General features: G+C 39.7%; 3 protein-coding genes across 5 annotated transcripts; 1 reads left to right on the top strand and 2 right to left on the bottom strand.

Annotated features, from left to right (window-relative positions):
- Positions 1–484: 484 nt before the first annotated feature.
- LOC136448473 (vacuolar protein sorting-associated protein 26C-like) lies at positions 485–2,572 on the bottom strand. The gene is made up of 3 exons (XM_066448041.1): positions 2,242–2,572; positions 1,536–1,950; positions 485–1,226 (listed from the first exon to the last, which is right to left on the bottom strand). The coding sequence occupies exons 1-3, from the start codon at positions 2,345–2,347 to the stop codon at positions 857–859; spliced, it is 891 nt and encodes a 296-aa protein (XP_066304138.1). The 5' UTR covers positions 2,348–2,572; the 3' UTR covers positions 485–856.
- Positions 2,573–2,684: 112 nt separating this feature from the next.
- On the top strand, positions 2,685–7,509 carry LOC136448472 (cyclin-dependent kinase 1-like). Its single transcript, XM_066448040.1, has 8 exons — positions 2,685–2,790; positions 3,149–3,224; positions 3,791–3,947; positions 4,093–4,216; positions 4,561–4,731; positions 5,155–5,318; positions 5,762–5,909; positions 6,446–7,509. Exons 2-8 carry the CDS (start codon positions 3,188–3,190, stop codon positions 6,560–6,562), a joined length of 918 nt encoding a protein of 305 aa, XP_066304137.1. The 5' UTR covers positions 2,685–2,790; positions 3,149–3,187; the 3' UTR covers positions 6,563–7,509.
- A 1,154-nt stretch (positions 7,510–8,663) lies between these two features.
- On the bottom strand, positions 8,664–20,809 carry LOC136448235 (tetraspanin-15-like). Of its 3 annotated transcripts, none has more exons than XM_066447528.1 (9): positions 20,675–20,809; positions 17,126–17,311; positions 16,143–16,217; positions 15,625–15,720; positions 15,357–15,473; positions 15,073–15,132; positions 14,346–14,462; positions 13,923–14,040; positions 11,658–11,773 (listed from the first exon to the last, which is right to left on the bottom strand). In XM_066447528.1, the coding sequence occupies exons 1-8, from the start codon at positions 20,768–20,770 to the stop codon at positions 13,924–13,926; spliced, it is 864 nt and encodes a 287-aa protein (XP_066303625.1). In that variant the 5' UTR covers positions 20,771–20,809; the 3' UTR covers positions 11,658–11,773; position 13,923. The 3 variants fall into 3 exon arrangements, with proteins under 3 accessions (XP_066303624.1, XP_066303625.1, XP_066303623.1); XM_066447526.1 differs by lacking the exon at positions 13,923–14,040 and adding an exon at positions 12,810–12,962 and having other exon boundaries at positions 11,659–11,773; XM_066447527.1 differs by lacking the exon at positions 13,923–14,040 and having other exon boundaries at positions 8,664–11,773.
- Positions 20,810–21,847: the final 1,038 nt, after the last annotated feature.

Genomic DNA, 21,847 nt, shown 5'->3' with positions numbered 1-21,847 from the left:
AAAATTATAGCAGGGGTTTTTGTAGGCTCGCAAGACTAAGGGGATCATTGTATGGTACGTCTTTGCGTGGTTTTAAAATGCTCAAAGAATGAAGTTATTACATAAATGAGCTAAACAGTGTAAGTAAATGTCACTACCATAAAGATTTTTTTTTATTTTGGGCCCCTTTGATTTGATTAGAATTGCAACGTCAGCTTTTGTTCCTCCTCACTTTACATGACTTTCCTCACTTCACTCAGGTGTAAATGAGTACCTAGCTTCGGTTAGGGACGTCCCTCGGATAGGACATTAAATGGAGGTCCTGTGTTTGAAGAGAGCCACATCTCGAGCACGTTAAAGAACCCACTGCACTTATCGAAAAGAGTAGGGGTCCTTCCTGGTGTGAGTGGTTCAAAATCTACAGTCCTATGGCCGCACATGGGTTCGGCTAGTTGGGCAACCCTGGCATGTACATGCTGAACCAATGAATAAATTGAAGGAAAAATAATTCAATATTCATTTACTGGTTGGCTAGCCCAGCTGACAAGATCATACAGTCATTACAGGACATGGAATTAATATTCGAACATAAACAATTTAAGGAGTATGCATCTAAACAAATTCTATAACTTTTTTAAACCTGCCTGCACACAAAAAAATTTGCAAAGCAGGTCCAACAATATGTACTCTCCCATGTGCCTAGATTTGAATGAGTTGACAAGAGCATTCATTACTTCTACTTCTTTATATATTTTGTAATACACAAGTCATAAAAAGGTTTTCAAATTCCTTTCATTGCCATCTTCATCTTTAATGGAGTCAGTCTTTCAAGTTGATACCAAGAAATATGCATCACAGCACTTCACTTTGATTGTCCTTAGAACCTGCTCAGTTTGAGTGGAAAGTTCTCTGTGATCAGGTGGTCGTTCTGTAACACGATCACCACATTCACCTCAAACTCCACCTTGAAGTTCGAGGTGATGAGGGTGGGGCAGGTGAACAGCCGCGGGAAGATCATGTAGATGGGGAGGGTCAGCCCTCTGCACACGTCGCCCTCCCCGATCTGGATGTTCTGGATCTCCGTGGCGTCGCGAGCGTAGCCTTCTGCACAGCCACAGGTCTCCACGCGCACCAGCTGCAGCTCGATGGATCGGATGGGCGACTCTGAGCTTTCCACAACCAGCTCTCCCGTCAGGGGACGCGACAGGCAGCATAGGGAGGAATCCAGCTTACCTTTCACAACAAACCTGCAAGGGACAGAAAGGAACAGGACCTACCATTGAACATGATGGTAATACAGTACACAGAGCTTAACAAAAATGAAATGTCTCAGATATATTGAAGAATAGTCTGCCTATCTAAATTTTATATGTACATCTTGTGCTGTGTTCTGACTAAGAATAGTAAGATAAATCATGCTTCTGGAAGCCCTTCCACTGGTCGGGCAGGGGGCCTAATCAGCCTCTGACAGCGAAAGATAGTGTAACACAGGCAAGTACTAGTAACGTTACTGTGTTATATCATTAGGTTTCCCTCCTAGATCTTTGTAGTTGTACCTTGGAATCTGACTTTTCTCCTTGATGTTCTGTAGAGAGTCTGGAGTAATGGTGAAGGGTACAGGTTTGGCCACGGCCTTGTCCTTGGAGTCCCTGTACTCCACAATGATCTCGCTCTGTTTGGTCAGGTCTTTGTTCAGCAGGGACCGCTTCACCTCTGCACGGAGGAGGTACTGAATGTTCACGAACACGCCATGGTACGTCTCGTACAGCACCTTGTTGTGTCCCTTTGGCTTCAGGGGAACCTCGAACGGAATTTCTGTCTTGCCAGAAGGCAGCTTGCCTGGCTTGACCAGTTCCACCGCATAGCTGACCAGCTGGATAGGCTTGAGGGAGTTGTAGAAGGCTTCAAAAACACCCACACTCTTGGCACTCAGCTGCAGGTTCACCGAACCCTCCATCGACAGATTCACACCTGGAACAGAATTGTGATGTTTTCACTAATTATTATGATAAAGGTTTTGAAAAGTGACTGCAAAACAAATTGCTGCAAATTGTCACGGTGCATGTAAATCAAAAGTTAGCCTGGATACCAATCTCAAAAATATCTAGCCTGGATGCCTGACCCCCAGTCTCTGAAATGTGTATCGTGTGGTATAGATATTTTACAGATTGGGGGTCTGGCATCCAGGATAATCGAAAGTTGGCTAGAGCTGGGTTCTGACAACAGAACCTTAACCTTCTCATAAAATTCAAGTTTTCATACCTTGGTGCTGCATGTCCCCTTTACTCTGGATCACCACAACTCCAGACACGAGCTCCCCCTCGTAGTAGATCTTATTCACCTTCTTAAGGCGGATGTCCAGGGCCATGGTGGCCGAACCTACGAACTCTTTCCCAACTTCCGAAGAAAATCAAAGAGACGTCTCAGAAAAAATGGGGAGGGGGGCAGTCACGAGTGTTTGCACACGACAACTCGTGAGAATCAAAGTCCACCTGGATATGTCACTTGACTGAGAAGCTAACGCAGACTCACAGGCGCAAATTTGCTACAAGTCGAACTCAAAGAAATTGCTTAAGTGGAGAAAAAGTAAAAATTCCTATCCGATTTTTTTTTATTTTTGGCAAAAACGCCCACTTCCGGGTTTCAAAGCATGATGGGAAAATCCAAAAAGAGGCTAAAATGAAAGCCACTATCTGATTGGCCGGTGTATGTTAGACGAGCTCTCATTGGTTGATTTAAAGACCGACGCACTAGTTTTGAAAACGTAAATTCAGAACCGAGGAGGAATCCAGCTGGAGGAGGGTTTAAAAGGTTGGTGGGATTTTACACCATTATTTTACACTGTTTGGGAAAATTTTGCAGTCTTTGACGACTCAAAAGGAATTGGGACAAGTAGAGCCAACAGGAAATGTCGATTTCATTGCGATTTTTGTGTTTTAGGCCTGAAATTTTAACAAATTTTGTGACAGATGCACACAAAGGGACGTGTAGCGTGGGTGATCCAGACAGTTGAAATCTTTACCGCAGCTTCCAGTCTTCATCAGCCTGAGATTGAAAAAAAAAGAACATTATTAGCTAGTACGGCAGTTTACTTGTGTGAACACAGAATGTAGATTTCTGCATACCAATTTACATTTGTTATTTCAAATATTCTTTCTTCCTTTCACAGGATTGTAGTCTTTACTGTCGTCTTTGTTTGCTACAAAAAATGGAAGACTACGTCAAAATCGAGAAGATTGGAGAAGGTAAGGAAACGTTTTGTACATCTGATGGTGGATCCCTTTTTATCAGTCTGTGCTTCTGTTTGCAGTGTGAATGGTGTAAAATGTTTGTTTTTTTGTTTTACAAATTTTCAAATATTTTTCTTCCTTCCTTCTTTACTGAACCTCGAAAGTTAAATATCAATCATCATTTTTTAGATTCTGACCAATAATTAAAGGTACCACTCAGATAGATATAAACTATGAGTGTGATCCCTTTTGGCTATTCCAAAAATTAACTTTTTCTTGTTTACATCTTCTTTTTTTTAAACTATACTTTCCCTCTCCAGTTGGGGTAGCCGTGGCGACTACGTTTTTCCTTGTTATTACATATGCTAGCCCTTTGTAGTCATGGGGCACTCCATAGGAAAAATCCAGCTCATGCAATTAGTCAAAGGTTGGTGGAAGCAAGACATTGGACATTATAATGTCCTTGGTGGAAGTTGATATTGCCACCCACCCCTCACCCCCATCCCGGTTCATAGATCATGTTCTGATAATTAAACATTTCTGGACTTGTCTAACACCAAGACTGCTTGTGACTGTGCCAGGTACCTATGGAGTTGTGTACAAGGGGAGGAATAAGAAGACGGGTCTGACGGTGGCCCTGAAGAAGATCCGGCTGGAGAGTGAGGAGGAAGGCGTGCCCAGTACAGCTATCAGGGAGATCTCACTGCTGAAGGAACTCATGCACCCCAACATTGTCTGGTAGGGACAGTTATAGTAGACTCATCCTGGCTGTCCATCAAAATTTTGCCTAGGTACCTTCCTTGTTATGTGATGACAAATATAGAAGTTTATGTTTGCTTATTTTTAAAGAAAATTGTCCTGTCTGTTGTCCCATGTTCTCCAGCCTACAGGATGTACTGATGCAGGAGTCCAAGCTGTACCTGGTGTTCGAGTTCCTGACCATGGACCTGAAGAAGTACATGGACTCTATCCCCTCTGGACAGTTCATGGACGCTATGCTGGTCAAGGTGCAACAATCAATTTGTTGTTGTTGTTGTTGTTGTGGAACTCAGAAGTATGACAAACAACCACTTGCTACCTCTTCTTACTCACCATCTGGTGTATCATCTGTTTACCCCATACATAGGTGCTAGACATGCTTCCACTGTTCCACATAGATGTGGATGCTTGATGGTTAACATTGTGTAGGTTGAGGCAGTGAACATCTTCCCTTATGTTGTCTGTCCATTTCTTACTAAGTCATCTCTGGATTTTTTTCTTGTCATTGTGGGGATCTTTCTGGGTCATTTCTCTTCCTACATAACATATCATGTATCCTTGGTGTGTAACAAAACTGTTGTGTTCTCCGCAGAGCTACTTGTACCAGATCCTGCAGGGGATCGTGTTTTGCCACTCCCGCCGGGTGCTACACCGCGACCTGAAGCCGCAGAACCTCCTGATTGACAACAAGGGCATCATTAAACTGGCCGACTTTGGACTGGCTCGTGCCTTTGGGATCCCAGTCAGGGTTTACACACACGAGGTAGGCTAACTAGGACCTCACCCAAACCAGGATTGGCCAATCATGATTCACCCAGGGCCTGGGATTAATTCTGATTCATGAATCACGGTATAGTCTGTCTGAATCTAGCTCTAAGGGGGTCCTGATCCAGAAAATCCACCTCATGATCAACCCTGTGCCCTGTTTTAAATCAGGTCTGAATTTACACATGGAACTGGCTAGGTCAGGGTCTGCAAATGCTTACAGAGTACTGGTTATCTTAAGAATTTTTCCATAAACATCTGTGTACAGAATGGCTGGTGCCAGATAGAGCCCTGAGTATTATCAAGCTAGAAAGTCCAGACTTGCAGTGACCAAGGCATTGGAAGAAGCACACTGTACAAAGAGTTGATTGAGAGTTCAAACCATAATTGGCATTAACCCTGTGTGTCTGTGTGTGTCCAGGTGGTGACGCTGTGGTACCGTGCCCCTGAAGTCCTGCTGGGGTCACCCCGCTACTCCACACCTGTGGATATCTGGAGCATCGGCACCATCTTCGCCGAGATGGCCACCAAGAGACCGCTTTTCCACGGCGACTCCGAGATCGACCAGCTCTTCAGAATTTTCAGGTAGGACCCACGATTCTGGAACAAATTATCTTTGAGTTTGTATTACCCACTCAAATCTAGCCTAGAGTCCAGTCTTTTTGCTTTAGTCGCTTTCAATGGTTCCTACCTTGCCAAAAACTTGAGCAAGGCACAATGTGGTGTAGTAACTGATGTAATGTAAGTGGACTGTTGCATGAGATTTATTTGTTTATTGGTTTGACTGACATGCAAATACAAACAACCAAGGTTGCCCAACTAGCCATTAAGGGTTAACCTTGGATTCACTCCATTAGCTATCATACAAGTAATAAACGAGGAAGTACCTTGGGAAGGAGTACATATTAGTTACACAATTAGCAGTTACCTGCACATTCAATACAATAATTCCTTCAAATTCAAGATTCATAATACATGAACTAATAAATTTTGCTGGATGGTTAATGAGATTTGTCCCCCCACCCCAGGACCATGGGTACCCCCACAGACGACATCTGGCCGGGCGTGACCCAGCTGCCTGACTACAAGCCCAGCTTCCCCAGCTGGAAGACCAGCCCCAACCAGCTCAAGACATCCGTCAAGAACATGGACGACCAGGCCTTGGACCTGCTGCAGGTGACTCCACCTTTTTAACCCCCAATATCCTGATAGTAAAGGTTACTGTAAATGGGTTTATGTTTGCAGGGATTTAACTTTGCAGTAAGAAGAAAGTGGAGTGTTCATGGTGGTTTTTAGTTCGCGGCTGAAACAATAGTAGCGCTACAGTCTCATAAGGAAACACCGGCACATGTTCCATTATATTCAGTGTTTGAAAATCAGGTCTGCTTTCAATTGTGCCTTGTTAGTATTCATGCATATTCACTATATAAGTGCCTCCAATACATCATAATACTGTACAATGTACAGTACGTAGTACAAAGACAAGGGAATATGTGGACGGAAGACAGAGCAAAAATTTCCATGGTGGTTTCAAGAGGTCACCGCAAAAACTGTGAGAATAAAATTACTGTGAACTTAACTACTGACTACCCTGTTAGTTGGCCAGTAAAATTGCCTTTCTTTCAGTAGCTGCTTTTAAAATCTATCATTCAAAAGTATTTGTGTCTGCCGTCCTATCTTTTACTAAAATCATGTTGTAATTTGCTTTACAGAAAACCCTGATCTACGACCCAGCAAACCGCATCTCTGCCAAAGCAGCCTTGATACATCCTTACTTTGATGACTTGGACAAGGCTTCCCTACCTGGCACAAACTTCAAACCCTGTTAGAAACACTGTATAGATCTGTAACCTCTTCTTACAGATGTCCTACTCTTCTACATGTGCTGTCTTTCTATATCCTGAAGCAAAAATGTATACACGATGTAGTATCTTTTTTTTGTGACTTCCAGACAATTATGACTAATGTAATTCTTTGACAATTAGTGTAATGCCAAAATTTGAAACAATGTGCGTAAAAGAAACATCGACTGTAAATGAAAATGGGCCTATTATGTAGACAATGGCTTGTCTTTAGATTTTCCATGTTAACAACTGTATACTAGAGTATTCATAACATATAAAGCCAACTTTAATAAAAGCTTATACCATACGGGGACAAGGTAAAGTGACATTGCCTACCTGTCATAAACACTTAAAGGAAAACAGGGCAGGGGAAAAAACAGCAGCTTAGAGTTACTGCTGTAGAAAAGATTTTATAGAATATTGTTCAGAAAATTAAGAACAAACCCACAGATGAACAATAATTCTCTCCAAGATGCATATAGCACTGTAAAGTCATTATTAGTTTCCACTACACATCTATATTCCCCTCTCAGTATTCTTATGCAACAATTGCACAGTGCAATTGCTAGCTACATTAGATTTTGCCAATGATTCCATGGTGAGATCTCAACTCATGAAACAACTTCATAGGAATATTCTGGTGTCGAGACATCATCATTACATCCAGCACTGCGTTTCCTATAAGTAGTGTACTCTTTACAGGAAACAGCATTCACATTGTATAGACACATCTCAGCTTCCATGTCAGTCTGTGTTTATGTGTATTTATGTGCTTGTTGATGCCACATTTTTTCTTTTTGCTGTAATCTTTTATTACTACCATTGGAATACCATCCTACTGTTACTAGCCTAATTATATCAAGGAGGTTCTGTCAAATCCTTGCTTGTATGTATAACAGATCACAAATGAATATATCATGTAGTGTACAGTCGACTATTGTCTTTGTCTTTATTTCATTACCACACTGACTTATGGATGTCATCCTTTGGACACCCCCAAAATTGATGTGAGGATTTTAGATTTTTCTTATTAAAAAGGAGGAAATTTTGCTTCTAGTTACTCTACCAGACAGAAAGAAATCCTCCTTCTATATCTATGACACAGATTTCCACGGTCTGATTCTTTTCCATTTGCTTTCATTACTTGCTGAATTTAATACAAAACACAAAGCCTGGCAGTTGAGGACGTCTTGTGTAGAAATCGCCATGGATCAAAAGCGCCATGTAGCGGTGAAAAGTATCACTGCAGTACAACAGGTACAATGGCTGACACCCCGTTGCAGTCCTTCGGTGAACTGCTAAAGGCCACTTCTTTGAGCATGTACCTCACCTCAGTACGCTGATAGAATTCAATGCACAAACAGGTAGGTACCAAGTATATTTTGCAAACAAGGCAACTAGAAGCAACTGCCCTGTATTGGACGGTGCTTATCTATCGACGAGTAAGAAAGAAGTAAGTAAATGGACAGCCAATGCCATGCGTGTATAGCTACATGACCCACATATGGTCCAGAAATAAATCAACCAGTGTATAGCTACTCTCCAAGCAGAGGATAGGTTCCAGCAGGTTTTTGACGTGTTTTTAGGCGTTTTTGTCGGCCTTTCTACTTTTTTTTTTCTGTCTATAAACCCAGGTTTATAGAGACGACTAAAAAAATGAAAAAGTAGAAGGGCCGACAAAAACGCCTAAAAACACGTCAAAAACCTGCCGGAACCCATCCTCTGCTTGGAGAGTATGCATAGCTACATATGGTCCAGAAATAAATCAACAAACTTAACACATCATTAAGGGCAAGGATAAGCATTATGTTGAGTTGGCGGAGAGAAACTATCCTTGACCAGAGGAGAACACTTCAAGGGTCAGTCAGGGGTAGCAGTATTGAGGAAAAGCATATGTGGATATAGATTTTTACAAACATACAAACTAAGTTAGGACATCTTTAGCATAATATTATCGAAATACTTTCCCTGTACTGGATGATGAGAATAACCTTAAAGGGGGCATGTAAAAAAGAACAAGTTGTCCTTAAAAACCCAGCTTGGGACAAATGAAAATGTAGGTCATAAATGAAGACAGAAAATACCATTAAAATCACACTCTGTTTTAATTATGAAAAAAGGCAATTTCAAACATCAACTTGTGGCAAGAAATCAAGTAAGTCTGTGCTCCATATACATACATGTTAAAAGTTTTGCTGGAAAATGACAGCTCATATTCGCCAGCTGATGTTAAAGCAACTTCAGCTGAATTTGATATTCTCCAAACATCTCTCCCACTCACATTTCCAATGCTCTTCACATACTTGCTGAAACTTTTTCATCACAATCGAATTCCTCACAATGTTGCTTCACTACGGCTTTCATTAGTTGTACATTCATGGTTCCCAGAGAAAGGGGTTCTATACTTCTGTCTCTACATAAAGTCTTGAGAACTTTGCCAATTTTTCAGTTTCTTATATTCTGCAGAAAACATTTATCAAAAATTTTGCACACACATCTAAGTAAATTGCACCTACATTTCCACATCTCTATACAGTCAGTGCTGTTGCATTTACATTCTACAGCTTATGCCACAAGTGAACAGTACACTCTTAACCACCTGCCTACTGTCTTTTTCTGCAACAGATGCAACTTGGGCGCCAAAAGGCTACCTCAGCAAGGAGAAGGTTATGGTTTTAAGCCAGAATACCACCAAGCAGTCCTACTACAGACACTTAAAGCTGTACCAGTCCCTCTTACCATTCTATACACCACTGCAACCTCCCAATGGCTCCCATGCTTCTTACAATAAAATCTTCTATCTTAGCTTTCTTCTGTCTTTTGAATTGTTTCTTTGAACATGTAGACTATCCTCACATTTGCAACATCATGCACATGGTACAAGTATTTACAAACTAACTTTAATAAGGTGCTCTAAAATAAGATATGTGTACCACATTGAAATAATCCTAGTAGTGACACATGTTCTGTATCTTTTAAAGTTTTTCGGCACTACAGATTTCTTCCTCATACCAAAGAACAAACTTAAGACAATGTCAATTCTTTGTAGAGGTTGTAGACTATAAAGGTAACATTGTTTACATTGATACATGCAAAGTTTTGTGTTGGACTCCTACTACATGTACATGTAGATGCTATACACAGTGTCAATTCCCATAATTGAGATTCTTGACCTGTGTCTCTTTATGGGTAAGACTGATCAGGAGCAGCAACATGACATACTCAAGTCTCAGTTATGACATTGAAATCCTCAAACACACTAGCTTACATAACCATTTTCTGACATATCACAAATAGAATTAAAGTTTACACAGAAGACAATGCTCCAAATACTGTAAAACATACAAGCCTGGCGTTTCATATTCCAGGGCAATTATTACAGCATTCAATTGTCTAGACCATATTGTTACATCACACATTTGTGCACAAAGTCTAGGTCTAAGTAAGGCAGGCTTTTTAAGTAGATGTTGATGCATAGCACATTGTAGTGTCTCTATTGTAATGCTACATTGTGACTCTTATCATAATGCTACATTGTGACAAGCCTTGTTTGTAAATGCTCACAACATCCCTATTGTAACATTTCATTGAGAAAAGTACATGTAACTAATGGCTTTAGCAGCACTTAAGACACAACATCAAAGACCAATTCCTGACAACCAGTTGAGAGTACTTACTGCCTGTACTTTTTTTCATTAACTGGAAATAGGCTTTAAGTTTCTTTATAGTAAGCAGCTGTCAAAGAAAGGCTAAGTATGTACATGAAGTCTGACTAGCTTATCTACTGTATTGTATTCCGAAATCTTACATGATATCATCATGTTTTATCACCAAGTTGGGAAATGTTCTTGCTATTGAAAATCAAATGTTACCAGGCAGCCTCAAATCACTTTCAAGTTTCAAATCACTTTCAAGTTTGAAGTTTGTTTGCTGAACTTTCATTCACTGTTCCTGTGTTGTTTGGATATTGTACTACAAATCTTTATCTCAGAAAGTTCCTGAGAGGAAAAACTACAAAGCCCTGATTTATCTACTAATCAATTCTATCAAGTATACATTTTGAGGGGGCTGAGAGAAAAGAAACTTTCAGCATTCTTACACACACAAAACTGTTTTCTGCAGAAAATCGTTCAATTTTGTAGTATTTAGAGGCTGTTTTTTCATAGTCTACAACTCTGAAATCTGTATCAAGTTATATCAAATTGTAGCCAGATGAGTTCATGTTTGCACACCCATGGTTTGGTCTCAGGACTTGCTAATATGTTGTCACTACATGATCTGAATATGACCTTGGAATAAACTGTTCTTCAGTAAGGCAGCAGTAATTTGCTCACCCCAACTGTACCATTAGATGTAATGTTAGTTAGCACCAGGTTTTCATTTTAGAGTAAAAGATTTGTCAGAATCAAATCAAGTTTATGGTGAACGTAACTGTGCTCTATACAAGGACACAGTACACATTCAAACTATGTAGTCACATGAGAGTTTCTGAATCTATGTAGGAAATATTCCTCACTACTGGTAAATGCTTGTACTGACAGAAAAAACAACAACATAGTATTACATTTATTTACAAGTTGTTCCAAAAAAGTTTTTATCAGTGAGATGTCATGTCAGACAATATTGTCCTGCAACGCTTTGCATTTAGCAAGTGAATTGATTAAAGATTTTATGCAAAACACAAAACAAGCTAGTACATAACTTTCCTGCCATCTGCTTGATACATTTATATTCTAAAAATCTAAAAAAAATCATTATGGATTAGCCAAAATTAATTTCTGAGTAGGAAGATCTCACTAGGCACTGAGTATCTCTCTCAACCGAATTGCAAGGAAAGCTTGAGTTGACAAGCCTTCCTGCATCTTTGCAAAAAGTAGCAAAGTAATAGTTTATCTTACTCCTCTTGAGGTGCATTCTTGCTTTGTTTGGGCTCACACATTTAAAAGCCATGATTTAAAACTACATTTGTACAAAGGTGGCACTAACTAACAAGAAGCATTTGTACAAGGCTTTTCTTGCCTAAGCGTACAGTATGGTACATGTATTTATGTTGACAAATTAGACAGCAGTATCCCTTTGCGCAGGTGCGTCAGTGTCATCTCCCCCTCCCCAGGTCCCATACGGTGCCGTTTTTATCTGGTCGATTTCATCTTCTATTCTGTTGATGTAGATGTACGACAGGAAGATTCCAAGAAGCTGAAAAATAAGACACACCGAGAAAATCTTGTTATTCATGACGATGTCTTGACTTTCATCTGGTGAAGGCTGTCTCCACATTTGATTTTTTTCGTCCCATGTTAATTTTCTGATTAAATCTATCATTTTAAGCTTACAAAAGTTAATTTTCATCAGTTTCATGTCGTGAATGGGGTGAAATTTTAGACCATCTCAACAAGCAAATTTCTCTCCCGGGACAGACGGAGGGACAGGTCCTGGAGACAGCCCTGCATCTGGCATTGTTTCTGATTGCTCTATTACTGTTAGGGTGTGTTGGAGGGAGGGACAGTACCTCTGCAAGGTGGACTCCCAGAGAGTCTATAGACCTGTGAGTTAATGGATTAGTGTGGATTAATGGAGTCAGAAAGAAACCTTACAGCCCAACAAACAGATGTGTGTGTAGGGGGTGGGGGGTGGGTGGATTTTAAGACACAACTTTGATAACAAGATGTGGGATGTCAGAAGAATATAGACTGAAGTCTGAAGAGGTTTTACATCAACAAATTGATGTTTGTTGTGAGAGATATTGAGGGAAAAGTTGGACTGAACTTATAATTGATTTTGTGATTATCTCTGACAGCAGGCTTAAAGAAGATTGGGAAATTCCTATTTTTTTCCTATTCAGTGGTGTAATATAACAATTGCAAAGGAAGATAGTATTAGATAATGAACAGTAACCAAGCATGTATGATGGTGTAGTAATTATTTTTGATCTAATATAAACTTTCTAGTCTACCCTACTGAAATGATTGGCAATCACGTCTGAATTATGTTAAACAATGATCACATAGAGTAGATGATGAAGGAAGGGCTAAATCACAACAATGGAGTATCCATGAAGGAAGTTTGCAGTCATTGCACATTGAAACGCTTGATAAAATAACTAATCAGATGGAGTGGAAAGTAGCCAATCAGCGAAGTTTCCACTGCAAAAGCTTCTAATAAGAAAATCTTGATCAGAATTGCAGAGCACAGCAAACTATTCTGGTGGGCGTCCACCCATAGTTTGGCATACTTTTTACAAATTGCTCTCGGCTTCATTTGGCAATGGTTGAAACCCGTACGCTGAACCATCGGGGCGATCGAAGTACCGTCTCTTGGTTTTCTCTTCCTCCACAATGCTTGATACTTTTCGAATATAAACCCCAGCAAATATTATGCCCAGGATCTAAGGGAAATGAAGGTGTGAAAAATTTTAATACCCACAACAAGGCTTGTACATTTTTTGTGAGATCGAAGGACAGATCCAATTGAAGGTATTTTGTATAATCAACTGAAATGAAGAAAAATTGAAGACAAGAATTTATGATGGGGAGCTCAGCAGGAGCTCAACTATGAGGCTGCTACCAGTTGGGCTACAGGGACATTCCTTGTGATGGCCATACTCAATGGTAAGTTTGACTGCGCCTTTCAACATGTGACATCCATACTCTACCTAAACCAAGGAGACAATTATCCCACACTTAAGAACACTGACCAGAAAAACTGAAGCACCCAATGAAATAGGATTCCTCAGAAATTCAAAATGTCATACTTAGGCAATGACCCTCTCAACCATGTATGGATATTAAACCTGTAGTCATGTCATACTTTTTATACAACGTTTTTACATCTATATACTTCAAACCTATCTTAAGTTCAAGAGTTTTAGTTTGGTGGTGTTAAAGTTTGTGGTGGGAACACAGTGCATTACTAACAGAAAATATGTGTTGCTGATGATGGTGTGGTGATTTTGTAGTGGAATGGTCACTGCAAAAACCACATAACCACATGGCTGAATCTAAGTCAATTGAGACAGTGCAGAAGAGGGCGTGTAAGATCATCTTGAGACAGAACTACACCTGCTACAGCTCAGCCCTGACAGAAATGTACAGATTAATGCAAAAAGCCACTCTCTATTGGCTTATTATGAAGGACAGCTGGGATCAGTCTATCGTGGGTTTGTCTGTATCAAGCACAAATCTTAGGATTACAAATTGTAATTATGGACTTTTAAAGTGCAAATGGCTGTTCTTCCAGTACCGTGCAACCTACAGTTCTAGCAACATTCAGGAGACACAACAATAAGTAACAATAAGAGAGCTCTGTGCTGCCACCATCACCAAATTTAAAGGCCAAAATGTCATACACTATATGGCAGTATCCATCATGGCTCGATCCGCATCATCACCACCTGTTAGACCAATCTTGTATATCTCGTCCTCTATCCTGGATATATATATCCAAGCCAAGAGAATACCTATACACTATGGATGAAGAAAATATTGTAAGAAATTAATGTGGGAAGATGGTACACTGCAATCTTCTTGCATCTTAGAAATTTTCCAAACAAAAGGTACCAATCATTTACATGCCTTTTCGTATATATTACTTCACTCAATATCTAAAAGATATACACTTTACTTACTAGCATCTAAAACCCTTAATCTCTTAAATGTTTTTACTAACAAGACCCTGTTTATACAGTACCAGGCTTTGTGAATCTGTATTCACCCTGGCATGGGATCAATCCTGATTTATATATAGGCAGAGACAACTCATACAAGCATACCTGAGGCAGAAGTAGACCAATGCAGAGCCCAGCGAAGATGTCGAAGTTGTCCTCAAACCAGATAAGAACGGCATCCGTGCAGCCACGAATGTACACTATGTCCACAAGCTCCAGACGCTGCAGGGGGAGGAACGTGTTGTATAACAGACACTGGCAGAGGGGATTCAGCTTTTACTTCAACTAACGGTGTACGATAACTGTAGCCTTAGAGTTGTAAATATGTTATTACATGTAATACAAGTGGTGACAATGCTGTGGTCATAATTCAACAAAAATCCTTAACAATAACAATATTCTAGGCTGTGCACATATTTTTTATGTGCATGTACTTCTTTTTTCATCTGCACCAGTACAAGTTGACCCAAAAAAGGATTTCAAGCCGTGCAAGTTGTTTGTGGGGTCCTGTGGCGTAATGACAGGGTGTTCAACTCAGAACCAAGAGGTCCCGAGTTTGAATCTCCCTGACGCCACCAATGTTGTGCCCTTGGGAAAGGCACTTTACACGACTTTCCTCACTTTGCCTAGGTGTATGAAAATTAGAATATGTATGTTGTTATCTGTACGTGGCACTGTTAGTATAAGTTATAAAAACTTAAGTGCAGTGCCACGTCGTCCACGTCTGTTAAAAAACGAAGAAAAAAAAAGTTGTGTGTCCTATCCATTGTAAGGGAATCAGCAAGAAGAAACATCTTCAAGTGGTCCAAACATGATTCCTTGGGGGACTCACCTCATACACCCTAACCCCATACCCACACTGGGTGTTCACTACACCACCAGCAGTTGGATTCTGTGGAAGATATCATCAAGAAAAGTTAGCACCGGAATATAGTAGAACAATGTAAACAAATGTGTAAAAACATGATATGTAATTAAACGTTACATTCCATTATTTGATAAAGCAAAATAAGGCCACAAATATAAACTTAAACTTTCTGAATGTTAAAAAGCTCCAGGATGTATATGACTTGGAATGTTGGACATTTTCCTTCCGTTTCTAGAAAGATGGCTTACCGCGCGACGGTCGCAGCAGGTGTGCGGGACGCCGCAGGAGGCAGGACCAGGGGAAGCACAACGGAAGTAGTCGTTCTTCTCCCAGTCCTCGTAATCAGCGCCGCCACAGCAGTAGAACTACAGGCACAAATTTAGACATACAGGAGTTAAGTGGATCCATGGCTATCTCCAACTTTTGATTTTGTCAGTCCTCAAAAAGGCTATGGGACTACATTTACCCCCCCCCCCCCCCCGAGTTAGAGTTATAGCAAAGGACAACATTGCTTACCCTTTCTTGCACCCAATCCATGGTATTCTTGAAATCCAAGTCTGCAAAGTAGCTCTTCACACCTTTGGAGACTTGATCATTGATGAAATTCTTTGCCTGAAATACACCATGTGATATGAGTTGTAAAAACATATTTGCTTTTCCCAAATGCATTGCTTGCTTTCGTCAGGTCGTGATGGCTCCCCATGTGTTAATGTCCCTCATTGCATAGATAATGTCTACATCAAGGTCAGCATGTTTCTTAAGGGTGTCTATCATCTCTCTGATTGTTGCTCGTCTTCCTGGCTTCCTCTTTCAGTGTATGGGAGTCCAGAGCACCAGGTCAGCCACAATTTCATCTTTGCTCCTAAGGCTGTGTCCTACAAACTTAAGCCTTCTGACTCCAATCCTTAAGTGTCATATCATCCCTATCATCAGAAACATAAATATTAACAATCACTTTGAACATTTAACATGCTTTGTTAGCTTCCTGACATGTCTTATAACTGTACATTTGTATGTACAAAAGTTATAAGTACCTGATCCTTGAAGGCAAAGGCCACCAGTCCCACAATCAGCTGCAGCAAGAGTCCAGTTATCATCAGCCCGATGAACTACAGAAGGTACAAAGTGTTTAAACATGAGTCTCTGCACACTTTTTGATACATAGTACACCTGTACGGATGACTCATAATGACAGTGAAGAAAGTCACTTTGATGATCCAACAATGATATGTTACTGTGCCATATTACCAGATCATATTTCAGAATGTTCATGATACTATGTCATTATATAATATGTGTCAGCAAGTCACAAGTTGTGAATAATAGGAAAAAGTGCATTACATCATTTAAGACTCAAACATAGCCTGATGTCTAACAAGCTACTTCTAAAAACAACAGAAACCTGTAACTACTGCTCAAGCTCTTAGCATTTCTATTACAGCTGTATTTCTATACGTAATCATTATACATGGACTATAAAACATAGTGTCATGTAGACTTCATCAATGACAGGTCACCATCTCATCACAATTCAGTTGCGAGCGACTGATGCTAAACAGTTATATTGAAAATCCATGAAAGATTTCTGGGATTTGGCAAATACTGCTAAACTGGAAGAGGAAAACAGAATCTAAGGGGATAGTCTTGGTACACACAGTTTCAGATGCATTTTTCATAGGATTAAGGATTTCATAGATTTCCTTCCATGCCCTTCTGGCTCCACAGAATGCTGAAGTAGCAGAGTGTGCAGACCCCTACTGTAATTCACTTTATCTTCACGGTAGCAAAATTTCACGGTGTAAGGAAAATGGACACTTTCACGGTGGTAGCAAGTGATTTACAGTAAGTATGTGTAAAGGAATTATAAATAACAACAAGATTTTTCAAGGTGATAATAAGTTCATGGTACAGAGGTGGCTGTGAAAACAATGAACATAAAGTCATTAAGTACAGTGAAAGAAACAAGGATTACAGTATACTATTTGGACACAACTATACATGTAGAAATCAAACTTACGATTTTGAGAATGGTGAGGTTGTCCCTGAGGGCTCCCGCCATTCCGAGGAAGGTGACGACAAACACGACCAGCCCCGCTGCGATGAGCGCCGCGGCAGGGCTGACCAGAAACGTGTTCATAGAGCCCAGGTCTCTTCTCACCACCTCAGCAAATATTCCAAGGCCCATGATAGCTGCACTGACAAGCTGAAATAGAATGATTTACAGTAGGTTGAAACCTGTGTTTGCGACATTTGCATTTTCAACTTAATGTTTGAACTTTTTAAAACTTCAAGCACACTGCAGGTGTCATATAGCACCAACTATAGCTAGTCCAAATTATACACTAATGATGTATTAAAAATACCTGGAAAGAAAAATTTCAGTACATCAAAACAGTCTCTTGTTAAAAAGTATACAAGATCAATACTCTAGCAGATGTATAATAAATTCAAATCCAAATGACAAAAATACATGTAGATGTGACCGTCGTTGAACAACGACCATAACAAAACAAAGTCAATGTATACAAAAAGTTATAGTAATCTATAACTGTATTTCAAGAGATCATTGAACAAATTTTCAAATGATAACACATGTATATTACTACATAAAAGTACACATAATCCAGATGCACATGCTATATTGCGTTACTGATTGAGATTTCACAATGATATGATGGTGGGATGCATACTCTTGTCTAGTGTGGAAACAAGTAATAAGAATTAAAAGCTTGAAATTCTTAGTTATAGACTTCTGACTTCCAAAGTCTATGAAATACCATGAAAAGAACAGCTTGGCCCTAACACTGGCATTACATGCTCAGCATGCCAGATTACACAGTTCTATTCTAGTACAACGACCTACAGTGAACTAAGTATTGTGTGGTACACAACAGGGACTTTTCCCACTTCTGGTGAATACTGGATAGACTACTAACCGCATGTGCGCCTTTGTCATCTCCCCTTCATATCATATAGTTTCAAACATAGGACAAATAGAGGCAGAAGACACAAGAAAAGTTTCTTTGCCAAAGATGATTTCGTGCTTTTGCATGAAATCATTATTTGGTACAATCTGAAACCCAAGGAACACTGTCTGGCAATTTTTTATTCAAAGACATTTCAATCTCTACAGTCTACTGGCTAAGATACAGAGATTTCATCTGGACATTTCGAATGACCACCCTTCTTCAGCATCACTAAAATGAACTGGCAGCACGAGTACCGGTATATGAAATGAAACTGGAAAACACTTTGAACCCAATAAAGTCACTCATAATCATTGTATGCCCTGATTGTATGTAACTGTCACTGATATGAAAATCATATTAAGATTGTTCCTATGGCGAGACAATATTTCATGTACCAGTGTTGACTCGACAGTGATCAAGATATCATTTACCTGGATGTCTAACCTTCATCAACACACACTGGCATTTGTAACATAAATCAATGTCACCGTGCAGACAGAATAAAAGTTTCCTGTGTCAAGTTTTGAATACATGATAAATCAGTTCAGTAGTGTGTGTCACACAAGATTTTACAACCGAATGTTGTATACCTGAACCATAGGTACATTTGTATTACCGCCCACCTGTTTTGAGAAGGACATGGTCCAGTAAGATTTATAACCGGATACCTGTACGACATACCTGTACGACACACCTTTACCACCCACCTGTCCTGGGTACGTCATGGTCCAGCAAACTTAAAACATGACAAACATGTACATTTGTACTACACATACACAGCTTACCATTTAACCATTGCCTGTTGTAATAAGTGATATTAATCCATTGTTAGGATATATTTCATTCAATAAGTTTCATGGTCTGTCTCAAAATCCTGTGGCCATAAGCTAACATATGGCATTACTCTGACCAAACGTTGTCAACAACAGCAGTCGTGGGGGCGGGGAGTCGTTCAACATGTTTTCAGCTTAGTTTTACCATGCTTCTATCATATAAACCTTATGTTATTCATACAGCACTTATCTGTATGAATACACAGTGAATTGTTGTCAGATTCAATGACGGGAAAATCATGAACTTGAAATTGCTAGAAACATTTTTTATTTGATAATCAAATGAAGACTTTCTAAATGTAGACAGTCTAAAACATTTTGGCATGCTTACAAGTTTTGGCTATACTTAAAGATAACAAGTTGCTCTGCATGACATAGCAGCCAGCAAGGGTTAGAAGATCAATGGTAAGTACAGATCAGGGGCTGGCATCATTTCAACTTGAGATATCATGACTATGGGAGGTATCATTACTTAACATTACCCCCATCATCTATCATTTCTATCGGTGTCTATATAACATCCTTTACTTCTTCCCAAATTCAATCTATACCTAAATTTCTATTTCAGATAATATGCGCTAACCTGACCTTAATCTTGACTTTTTTTTCAGAATTGTTCAAATTGCATCAAAATCCAAAGTCAACTTAAACAGGGTATGATATTGGATATGTAAGAATGAGTCATGCCATCAATGTTGAAAATTTACATCACTGGAACTTGGTAATATCATTCCAGAGGTTTCCTAAAGTTATGTCGTGATTATAAATTTTTATTTTACATAATATGTCACCCCCTGATCGGAGTATATCCGACGTTGATCTTGACTTGAGTTTATATCAGAACTGTTCAGATTGCATCCACTCAAACATTGAAAATGAAAGAATGAGTCATGCTACAATGTAGCAAATTACATCACTTGGTAGTCCTGGGATTTACCGAAGTTAATTGTCATAGGGGACAACCCTGACCATGACTCCGTCTAGAGTACAATTACATGAGTGTAACGTTACATGAACTTTTCACAATGTGAGAAGCACTCGGTGTAAAAAGCAAAACGTCATATGGTATACATTGTATTTTCACAGAAGAGCAGTTTCACTTTTGTCAAATATTTGTGTTAGACGCCCGATATCAGCTACTGCTGCCTCGGTTATCATGTATTGCCTGCTGCAATTTGAATAAAATAAAAAATAAAAATATTTGAGTGAGTGAGTGCGTGGGCTGACTTGATCTAATTATCCGCTTTCCCAGAAAATCATTCGCTTTTCCGACGCCATGGCTTCAGGCTTATTCCAAACTATGAAAACTATTTTGGACATTATACTTCTATCCCTAAGTTCTACATATACTACGTGTCTAATTGCAGGACAAGCATCTTGTACAAACAGCCCAAGTAAACAAGAAACACCGAGAACATGGCCCAAAGCACATATCACATAATTGTCATGTTTTGAGTGTTTAACCCTAAATGTTTCCAGACACATGATAAGATCTCGCAACAAGCTGAGAAGACAAGCTACAAGGTACTACACCACGAAACCACAGACATGTCGAGCAAGTGATGGACGACGAGGCGGGACGTGAACAATTTGTACAGACAATGTTTTCGAGTGTTTTGGAACTCGTGTCAAGTGAGTGTCCCGCTGCGAGATCCCAGTACAAGTGCACACAGAACACACAGGGGTTGCGAGAGTCTACCTCTGTGTACGAACAAAAATACGATGACTCGTTGTAGCTTACAACATTAGACGTGGTCTACTTACCCAGAAGAAGATGCTGGCGATGATCAGAAGGTATTTCACGACCTGATAAGTCAGGTACTCGTTACACTTAGAATCACAACCGCCGCAGCACGCCATTTTGACAAATTTTGTGTCCTGGGATAGTGAAACCGCGGCGGTACGCAAAGTAAGCACAGGTGGCGCAAAACATTACCACGGCCAACTAGCTCTATATTTGCGTTCTAGATACAACAAACATCAGATGTGCCGCCAGAAAAATAATCTATAATTTTTGTTTGGGTTTTGATGATATCTTGCCCATGAATATTTTGATTTGTTCAATGCACGAGGTATCTCTGGTGAAATAATACTGTTGCGTTGTGATGCGAGCAAATTGTTTAAAAGCCATTGACCCAAATTCCCCGTACATGTATTTATCTTCATGCAGTAAATCACAACAAAGATTTACGAAATAACGAAACCAACTAAAGCGTAAGCGAACTGAAAGATTATCTCTGCACACTGAAGGAATTATGGCTTACAAGCTATCTACAGAGCAAAGAAACACTATAGGCCATTATAATACATCATGAACTTCCATGTATTCAAGGGTGTGGCCACCCTTTGCATGGACCATTGATGTTTTAATCCTGCCTCTCAGCAGCATGCCCAGGGTACCACTCCTACAACAAACATCTCCCAGCTGGGTCTGTTCTATATCAGAGGCTGAGCTGACATGAGGCTGCAATGTATCAGTTTCTTGCCCTCCTTTTCTTCAGTCCTACAATACTGTAAACCATGAAATATTTGCGGTGGTTTTATGCACTGACCTCTCATTGCAAACATATGCTTTGTCTTGCATCACGTTACTACAGTTGTTTCAATTTACTAACTTAAAACACTGCAAACATCCCCTTTTACTGCAAAGTCTAGTCCAAGATCAGGTGTTTGAAATCAATTTTCAGTGACAATAATATGAAGAAAAACACAGAATCAAATTGATATCATCTTAATGTATCACCACATCTTTTTATTAGCTCTAAAAGTATCCATCAAATTCATTAACTTCATAAGAATTCATGAAAAATATTGATTGCACATCACACATATTCTCACAACAGAAAGGTCATCTTAGTTACACATTACTAAACTCACAAAACTTTATTGATTGTATCTCACCGGAGTAATTCCGGAAGAATGATGATGATGATGATG

Source organism: Branchiostoma lanceolatum, chromosome 14 (assembly GCF_035083965.1).
Source record: "Branchiostoma lanceolatum isolate klBraLanc5 chromosome 14, klBraLanc5.hap2, whole genome shotgun sequence".
Taxonomy (NCBI): Eukaryota; Metazoa; Chordata; class Leptocardii; order Amphioxiformes; family Branchiostomatidae; genus Branchiostoma; species Branchiostoma lanceolatum.
Note: the sequence above shows the minus strand (reverse complement) of the source record. Positions and strands in the feature narration are given on the sequence as shown.

Coding starts and splice junctions, on each gene's coding strand:
- LOC136448473 (XM_066448041.1), bottom strand. CDS start 2,347: ATGGCCCTGGACATCCGCCTTAAGAAGGTGAATAAGATCTACTACGAG. Junction 1,951..2,241: donor AGGGGACATGCAGCACCAAG/GTATGAAAACTT, acceptor ATTCTGTTCCAG/GTGTGAATCTGTCGATGGAG. Junction 1,227..1,535: donor GAGAAAAGTCAGATTCCAAG/GTACAACTACAA, acceptor TGTCCCTTGCAG/GTTTGTTGTGAAAGGTAAGC.
- LOC136448472 (XM_066448040.1), top strand. CDS start 3,188: ATGGAAGACTACGTCAAAATCGAGAAGATTGGAGAAG. Junction 4,732..5,154: donor TCAGGGTTTACACACACGAG/GTAGGCTAACTA, acceptor GTGTGTGTCCAG/GTGGTGACGCTGTGGTACCG. Junction 5,319..5,761: donor CAGCTCTTCAGAATTTTCAG/GTAGGACCCACG, acceptor CCCCCACCCCAG/GACCATGGGTACCCCCACAG.
- LOC136448235 (XM_066447526.1), bottom strand. CDS start 20,770: ATGGCGTGCTGCGGCGGTTGTGATTCTAAGTGTAACGAGTACCTGACT. Junction 15,721..16,142: donor CCTTTGCCTTCAAGGATCAG/GTACTTATAACT, acceptor GGTGTATTTCAG/GCAAAGAATTTCATCAATGA. Junction 15,474..15,624: donor TGGATTGGGTGCAAGAAAGG/GTAAGCAATGTT, acceptor TTGTGCCTGTAG/TTCTACTGCTGTGGCGGCGC.